Source organism: Cibotium barometz, chromosome 14 (genome assembly GCF_041138505.1).
Source record: "Cibotium barometz isolate CiBa-2024 chromosome 14, ASM4113850v1, whole genome shotgun sequence".
NCBI lineage: Eukaryota > Viridiplantae > Streptophyta > Polypodiopsida > Cyatheales > Cibotiaceae > Cibotium > Cibotium barometz.
The window spans coordinates 36111967-36121081 of NC_141059.1; the positions used below are offsets into that span (position 1 = coordinate 36111967).

The 9115-nt window shown below is 43.6% G+C and overlaps 1 protein-coding gene across 2 annotated transcripts; it reads right to left on the reverse strand.

Annotated features, from left to right (window-relative positions):
• Nucleotides 1–3713: 3713 nt before the first annotated feature.
• Nucleotides 3714–8376, reverse strand: LOC147631961 (uncharacterized). Of its 2 annotated transcripts, none has more exons than XM_086808498.1 (11): nt 8007–8376; nt 7725–7917; nt 7535–7615; nt 6775–7045; nt 6500–6651; nt 6296–6404; nt 6016–6085; nt 5826–5927; nt 4844–5679; nt 4584–4707; nt 3714–4474 (listed from the first exon to the last, which is right to left on the reverse strand). In XM_086808498.1, exons 2-11 carry the CDS (start codon nt 7837–7839, stop codon nt 4367–4369), a joined length of 1968 nt encoding a protein of 655 aa, XP_086664624.1. In that variant the 5' UTR covers nt 7840–7917; nt 8007–8376; the 3' UTR covers nt 3714–4366. The 2 variants fall into 2 exon arrangements, with proteins under 2 accessions (XP_086664624.1, XP_086664625.1); XM_086808499.1 differs by having other exon boundaries at nt 7725–7877; nt 8007–8146.
• Nucleotides 8377–9115: the final 739 nt, after the last annotated feature.

Genomic DNA, 9115 nt, shown 5'->3' on the forward strand with positions numbered 1-9115 from the left:
CCATCGACAAAGCTTGTCCATTCTCCCCACACAAAAGTCTTCAACGCGATCGCCATCAAGAAGGGGGGAATGTTAACCCATTCCTAGGGTTAACAAGAGCTACCACCATTATCTTACATCAAGGAGTCAAGGTAGATACACCAAAGGGTCATACATTCAAGATATGAAGCAATGGTGTCCAAAACTACAACTTGGATGGGCGGCCGTAATGGTGTGACAGAGTATTTATGGCAATTCTCACTTCAAGAGCATGTGGTAGCATGTAGGATGAAGTCCCAAGTGATGTACTTCATGGATATATTATGAGAGTAGTCATTGTAATAGCATTACACCTCTTATGAGTCTGAAGTGTTCGGTCGGCCCACAGTTTCGGCCCACAGTTTAAGTGAGTGTGAACACTTATGGCCATGTATATAAGTGAATTTCTCTCATAATACAACATAATCTCCCATTGTGTAATTGAGCCTTGCTCTTGCTAATCCTCTTATTAATCTCTCTCTCTCTCTCTAATACATGCTATTGAGTGTGTGTGAGTGATGTGAGGTGAGAGGAGGGACGAGTACCCGTAGTGCAATGCAGCAGTGTGACAATGCTCGCGGGAGGTGCGGTGGAATTGCTTCTCAAGGAGTTGTAGAGCTTGGAGACCTCAAAGGTTATGAGCTCGGCCATTGGAAAGATCCTCATGACAGTTGGGGTTCACTAGGTAATCTCTTGTTGGATGTGTTTCAAGGGGGGTTAGGATGAGCCGTAACATTTGAATCTTTCCTAATGTTAGGTATTATGGAATTTAAATTACAAATGTTGAAAATAATGGATATTTTAGGTATTATTATTTTCTCCACGCTTGACATGAAGTGTCCTAAAAAATAACTTCATGATGACTATCTTATTAGCCATATATCATCTACAAGGCCATTCACCTTATGATTCACAATGTGGGAGATAGAGGAAGGACTAAGGAAGTGTACAATAGAAAAGATAAATGTCTTAGCATATGGCTTGCAATTACTTGTAATTAGAGAAAAGCGTGGCATCGCCGCTCCAACTATACCATATATCAACACATTTTGATTTTGTGTGAGTTTGTCATTGAGGTTAAGAGGGAGGGTGCCATCACTGTAAGGGTTACAAAATATAATCCATGTGTATTGTTGGATGACTAAGTGCAAGTATTCTCATGTTGTCTTGGAATGCTATTGTTATTAGAAGTAATACTTGTGTGATATACTATGTGCATGTTATGATGAGGTGCTAGTGTTGATTGTGCTTTTTAGTGAGGTTTAGGGTTTTGTGGTGTCATGTCATGTCATGTAAGAGTGAGGGTGTGAGCATCATGATGAGGAATAACTACCCTTCTAGATTGGGATTTCTTTGTGGGATATAAGCAACGGGAGAGCTCATGAACCAAGATGAGTCGAGCTCCCTTGGGTCTTTTTACTTCCCCAAATCAGCAACTCCCACTCTTTGTTGTAGCTTGGTGGCACACGAGGTAACCTTATTTATGTCAATGTTGTTTCTCCTAGAAAATCCTGCCATTGATCATGTCTTATTTCCCACTAGTTGCCCTTACTCCACAACATAGACCAAGAATGTGCGTTATGGCTCTTTGGATCCAATTTAGTTCTCCTTGGTATCGCTCATTGGATCCAATTGAGCTCTCTTGGGTATCTAGCACATGCACAAAATATTCATGTCTAAACTTTCGAGCGTGCACATGAAGGTTTCTTGTCTCAATAGAGCCTATTGTGGACTTTAGCCTTGGATAGATCAATTTCCCACCAAGAAATAATTTCTTAATGTGGTAGGTAATCAAAGATGGAAAATAGAAAAAAGCTCATAAGAAATGGTGTTTGTCTTCACCTGGAGATTATGTACAAGTTGAAGAGGAGCCTTTGCCTTGTTGGTGCTTCTTGCTCATTCTACAAATATGCATTATGTATGAGAGGGTAGGGAAAATAGAAAGGACCTCATAAGCAATAATGTTTGTCTTCACCCAGAGATTATATACAAGTTAAAGAGGAGCCTTTTCCTTGTTGGTGATTCTTGCTCATTCTACAAGCCGCACAAATATGCATTATGTATGTGATGCTGGGATATACACCCAATATTCATGCCCATATTCTAAGGTTATTTGGGGCACATAACACCTTGGCTTTACTCTTGTAAAGGGCCTCATTTTTGCCTAAAAGAAGGTGCCTATTTTCCATGCATCTAGGAGACCACCAATGTTTGACTCTGGAGAGCATCTAGAGAGAATGTAGGAAGAGGGCCTTGACATCATCCATGACTCATTCCATGCCTTGTACCCAGCCTATTTAAGAGGCACATCTTCATGAATGCTACACACCTGATTACTCGTACCTTGATGTTGTGATTATGCTAATTATGAGTGTTTAACATAGTGCTCTTGATTTACTCATAATCTCCCTTCATTATGTTCAACCATGAGCTTTCTTGTGGTCTATGAGCCTCCATGATTATTCAACACGAGAGTATTCAATCAACTTACCTGGCTACATTTTGCAAGAGTTTTGAGTCCAAAATGCTTGTTGGATGGCTGGTTCTTCAAGCAACGAAGATCAAAAGCTCAAAGAAGCTATTAATCTTTGGACCATGACTCACGTTACTCTATTTGAATCAAACAGAGACATGGCGACAAGAAGTACGAAAACAATTAGAAAATGCTGGCCTCGTGCCAATCCTGTGGTGGCCAACAGACCATGGGCAGCCATGGCCTCGTTTTATTCTTTGGTGTCTTGTGATGCCCAGTAGGCCTTCATGCCCATCATCTTTTTACTTTTGAGAAGCTTCGACACAACAAATCACTAATAATCACCATTCAGCCTCCTCGTTGGTTGCTTGCCTACCACCCATTGCTCTCCGGCATTAGATTTTGTGCACTGGTGAGCTTTCGTGTTGACCAAAGAGGCAATCTATGCCTCTTTTTGGTCCACCGCAAGTTGGTTTCCTCTCTACGGCTCCAAGGTGAGCAAAGTTACAAATGCATTTGCCAAGGAGGTAAGGTGATCTACAAAAACCTAAAGTGAAGAGAGACTATTGAATCGAATGGCCATCCAAAGGTGATTTCTTAGTGGGATCACCAGATGTGATCAGTGAGTTGTATTGAGAGCAACCTTTGCTTCAATACCAAGTGTGCTCCTCATCTACCTTCCTACGCTTGATCATAGCTCAAGGAAAGTGAAAATAGGTTTTCTTCATGGGAGGGGTGTGTGTGTGTGTGTGTGTGCGCGCCCGCGCCTCATCTACCTTCCTAAGCTTGATCATAGCTCAAGGAAAGTGAAAATAGGTTTTCTTCATGCGAGGGGTGTGTGTGTGTGTGTGTGTTGGGGGGGCGGGGTGTGGTTAGGTGCTTTGGTGTAGGACGGTTCAAGCAATCACCAACCACTCCGAGAAAAACCAGCCAGTATGTGCAGAACATACAAAAAATGAGATACCAAGCCCCGTAGAAAGGAAGAGTTCTGAGTGCAAGAACTGGTATTGATGCAAAATGTGGTAGGGTTACGGAGACCCAAAATGGCAAACTTAAAAGAAACAGGTGGGCTTCAGATAAACAAGCTAGCTAGTCCAAAATAGACTGCGTACTCCACAATCCAAATTCTCAACCACCTAAAATATTCCATGCATTGCACAAAAAAAGGGTATGGAGGCAATTAAAAAGCCATCAAGCGGCTGATTCCTTGGGGGCAAGAAAGTAATGAACTATCACACATTTTCATTTCACCATTTTCCAGCTCTTCAGATGTCCAATCAGATTTTGACCCACAAATTTGGGTCAATGAGTTTATTGGCCTAGCTTCTAAGTAAAACCAGGACAGCCCTCTTGCTTGGATGAAGCTTTCCTTGGCCAACCTGCTCGCTCACACTCGACCACGTATACAATCTCCCCCATCATGTGAGCTTCGGGACATCAGTTCTTCATGACAGAAGGGATATGCTCAATTCCACATAAGGGCTACACAAACTTAACCTTTCAGTCACATTTTTTTTTGAATAATCCTTCCTGCTTTTGTTAAATTAGCTGCATACCACTGCATTACATGTGAACTGGCATGCCCCACATGAAGAGTTCCATGTCGTGCTTGTAGAAAGATCAAATATGCTCTGAAATAAGTAAGCGAAAGGGGACCTATTTCACCAGAAAAGCAGGCTACATATGATGCAAAAAATTGCTTTCATCATACAGACCAAAAAGCCTACATAACTTTTACTTTTTGCTCTTTGTAGGGTAGGCAAGACATAACCCACCCAATAATGCTCTATACAGGTGAAAGTCAGAATGGGAACCAACCAGGGTAAACCCCCAATGGACAGAGCTGCTTTCCACAAGCCTGGCACATCAAATGGCCTATGGATCAACTTCAACCTTTGGTCTTTTCTTTGGATGTTCCGATTCTTGTGAAGACCCAGTTTCCTTACTTTGAGATGGCGGTACTCCTGTACTGAGTGTTGCCGTCTGTTTGCAAGAGCAACAAATATATCTCATATTAAACAACACACAATAATTTGATCTTGATTGGGTGACAGGTCAATTCCCGTAAACAAATAAGGCCAGACGCATGTACCTTTTTGGAGCTTGTAAGTACCGATGAATCACCAGGCTTTCCCAGGTTGATCTGAACAGATATAGTAGCTTGGGCCAAATCTACCCCCGAACTTTGTAATGCCTGTGTTAACGTGTCTAGCAACCTGGCAAATAATGCAGAAGACCAAGACTGTCTTATTATATAATCACTATCTTCACAAGTGCTACCATGTAAGAATAGGTACTAACTGAGTTGATAATGTGCACGAATCAACTGCAAATTTAAGCACAGCAACAAACCCTTGTGAGTAGACACTTGATATGTTGATCATGCCACCAAGGATAGCAGGTCGCTCTTGGTCATTTGCCCGAACCTCACCTTTGTGCTCTCCTTTAGGTCCATCAATAACACCATGTACTGGCCTACCATGATCTTTTCCATCAAGACCATGTGCTGGTCTACCGTCATCCTTTCCAGATTCCTTCGAAGTAGAGCCAATGTCAGTTTGGTACATGTCTATTACTTGACTTGACCTCAATCGTTCTTCCAGTTCTTCGTCTGGCCTCCTATGGCCTGAAATGGGCGGATTACGCTCGGGGCTTGTGAGCTTTTCATGGTCTTGATCAGGCACATAAGTAGAAGTTTGAGGTGCCAATAGGTTGCTCGGTTGTTGCAACTGTGGCAAAGCTGTGGCTTCTACTTTGTTGTAGACAGAACATTTGGCTTTGATTGCAGCCTGTTCCTCCTGATGAAGCAGATGGCCAAACATTGTTTGCCCTTCAGGCATTGATTGTGGGACGCTGTGAAACATGGGGGTAGGCGCTCGTTCTAGTGTCGAGATAGCCAGAGGTTGTGTGAAAGTCAGTGGTGTGGGCTTACTGACTAGAGATTTGCTCTCATAGTTTGAGAGGCAGGCTGGTGCCTGCAAAAGCCTGTTTGTGAGTGTAGAAACCTGCGCCATGCTGGACATCAGTTCCGAGCTGGTAATGCCGTTTTCACATGTTACCCTCAATGGACTTGACCGGTTTCTCATGTAGCCATTTGAATCGAGGGCTTCCTTGGTATCATAAGTGACCGTGGACACTAACGGAACATACGAAGCATTTGCCGCCCCATCTCGGCGTCCAGAATTCCTCTGTGCAATGAACAGAGAAAGCTTCAGGACTACAAGCCCTCACCTTTCGTTCTATAGAAAAACTTAGACATCATTCAAATCACCAGCATCTACAAATGTAAAGGTCTTTCAAATATATTACTACCATACAAACTAAAGTTACGCACATCCCATGAGATAGTTTTTGTCCTCTCTTGGTGTTGCCCCCCGTGCTCTACAGCCTCGTACTTTTTAACCTTTTCGTGCAGCATTTGTATGTATTCAATAACCTGCTAAAGCAAAGATTATGAGAGTGTTGATATATCACTGAACGGATTGAAACATCTCAAAAACTGATGAAATGAACCAGACCCAAACCTCTAGCAAGAAAGAAGCTTTATCCCTTTTTTGGTCAGCATTTGGTAGCAGTTGTCGCAGCATTTGAAACCTGAATAGGTAGCAAAATTAAGAGGGTCACATGCAACTACACTACTGGGCGGGGTTTGGACAAGACCCAAGGCTAAGCTGGACAAGGCCTAAGCTGGTCCACTGGGCTTATGGTGGTCATACGGGCATGCCCATTCGTCCCTCTTACTTGCTGTCACAGGTGTGCTTGAACTACTGTTTTGTTGAGTTCAATAAAGCACCATGATATTACCTGTCATTAATTTTGCTGCGTCTGCGTTGTTCTGTGGCTGAATGTTTGGACCTTGGCGTAATCCCCTTGCTATCCATACTTTTCCCTTCCAGCTGCTGTGTTGTATCACCTGCAGATGTTGAAAGTATTAGGTGGATATTCGCAATCTAGTCTTGAATATTCAAAAACTTTCACATGCACCAAGAATCAAGTGGTATAATATACATTTTTGGTAGTGGCTTTCTTTCTTTGGATTATAGCCATGATCAAGTGATTCATCATCCTCATCGTCATCGTCTTCGGACAGGACTCTTGCGAGTCTTTTATTTCCATCCAGTCCCTCTAAACCACCTTGCTGCTGCTGCTGCTGCCAGTGCCTTCAGCATGGTAAACATGCAAAACTTCAATAGTTGGGATATCATAAACCCACATTAAGACCAGGCAGTTTTCCCACATGAAGCTACTGTAACAACATAAAAGGAAAGAGATCTGGGTCATACTTGTTGATGGGTATGCCAGGCGGAACATGGGCTTTTGCAACATAGGTCATATCAGAAGACCTATACTTTGACTGAAGATTTGATGGTAGCTCTAAGGTTCCATTAACAAGAGCATAAGTAGTCTGCGGGCCAGCACAGTAATCTCCACTATTTGTGTGAGGTCTGGTAGCACCTAGTACAAATCCATGTGGCAACAGATTGCTGCTACCAGGCTTTATGCTTTTCTGCAGTGGCTGTAGAAGATCTTGTGTAGTTACAGAAGATTGTGATCCTGCCACAGGACCAAACATGAGCACAAAACAAGTGATAAGGAGAAGGCGTGCAGGGAAAAAAGAGAAAAGAGAACGCGTGCGGGGAAAAAAAACGGAAAGGGCGCAGGGGCGGGGGGGGGGGGGGTGTGTAGCGCACAGTTATACATATATAAATACAAATACTCACACATACATACATGTAAATGCACACAAGATATCAAGCTCACATACACACTTAGACATGAGTTCATACAAACTCGCAGACACATGTACATCAGACCCAAACACATATGACACCGTACATCAGGCCCCAAACACACTTCACGACGTGTCATAGATACAAGTACATCAGGCCCATACACATAGATATGAAAACTGCACATTAGGCTCATATACACATATCTAAATGTACACTCACATCACTTGTGCACACACATGAATATACCGCACATCCAGGCATGGAACATAAATTTTGAAAATTTTGTCTAGATCAAACCACATGACAGTACCATTTTTTGTTACAGTTACAATAGAAGATGTGCTCCCACTGCCGCACAGCGACAAAAAGTCGTGAATTGTTGCTTCCTTTCCTGATACAAGGATTTTTCATTTTACACAAATTTTGAGGGATAAAAAACAAGGTTGCATATCAAGGGAGAGGGCCTTAAAGAGAAGTAAAAGTAAGCATGATCTGGTAACCTTCAGTGGCAGCAGGTTGCTGCAACTCGCGGACCTCCAAATCCAAGGATTGTTGAGGCAAAGGAGGGGGTCCTTGTTGTTGAGAGCTGGGAATCCCAGACTCTAACTGAGCCATGGCAGCCTCTTTGGTACTCTATCCAGCCTAGTATCGCCCTTAAGTTTCCTCAGAAGAACATGGTGTTGGTATAGGACCCTTATTGTATAGACATGGAGTTTGCTCAGAAAAATTACCAAAACCCATCGGTATACGACCCATACTTTGAGGTTACATACTTGATTTACCTGCTGGGAACAGCCTCTGTTTCAGCTATGGAAGGTGCCAAATCTGGGGACCCAACGTAGACTAGAGAGCGCCCACTTCGCAGAAACCAGAGATTTGAGGACCCAAAACGGAAAAATGCAGACCCAAATCGCTAGACAGCGTAAATCTGGATGGCAATGTGCACACAGAGAGAGAGAGGGGGAGGAGAAGAGAGCCGGGCAGGCGCACGTGACCGAACCGGTAAACCGCCAGCTGGCGGGTGCCCCTTCCGCCTGGCCGCTCACGCGTCTGTGTCCTGCCCATCACGTGGACCACCTCGCTGCAGGAACCGGTTGCCGCACCCACGTGCACAGCCTGACGCGAGCCGCCCCCGGCCACCCGGGGCCCCACAAGTGCACACTGCACACATCCCATCGCTTTATGACGCGCACGCACGTGCTGTTCACCTGCCTTTTCACGCACCTGTGGGCCCCCCGCCTTGCAGTGCAGCGCAAGACCCTATAGGCTGTTATCCTGGCTGCCTCCATCATGTGATTCATGTGTCCCGACTCCCCTTTGCATCATCATGCATGATTCATTGACCCATGATGTGGCTCAAGATTCCCCTTCCACACGCTTACAAGAAGGTAACATCTTCATTTTTTGGTTTCATATAGGGGCATCCCCTGGCCACCTTCCACACCCTCACAATGCTTCAAAGACCGGTCTCTGTACTAACTTTAGGCCAAGTCTTCAAATCTATTGGATTTCACCACACTCCAATGCATGGCTAAGACAACCAGCTAACGGAAGGAAACGGTACGATAGCCCATCCATGACATTCAATTTTTGGCCCATCTAGTCAGGAAATGTGATGTGAGAATAGTTTAGTAATGGCATTCAACTTTTAGCCCATCTAGTAAGGAAATGGTGACTTGAGAATAGTTTAGTAATGGCATTCAACTTTTAGCCCATCTAGTAAGGAAATGGTGACTTGAGAACAGTTTAATAACACTAGAAGCCAAGAGTACTTCCCAGATGCATATTGTGAATTGGATGTCATTTGAGGCTCAAAATACCTAGCCTATATATAGTATAAGAGTGTCCAAGAAAGTTTACCACTAGGTTAAAACAATAATTAGATAAGTCT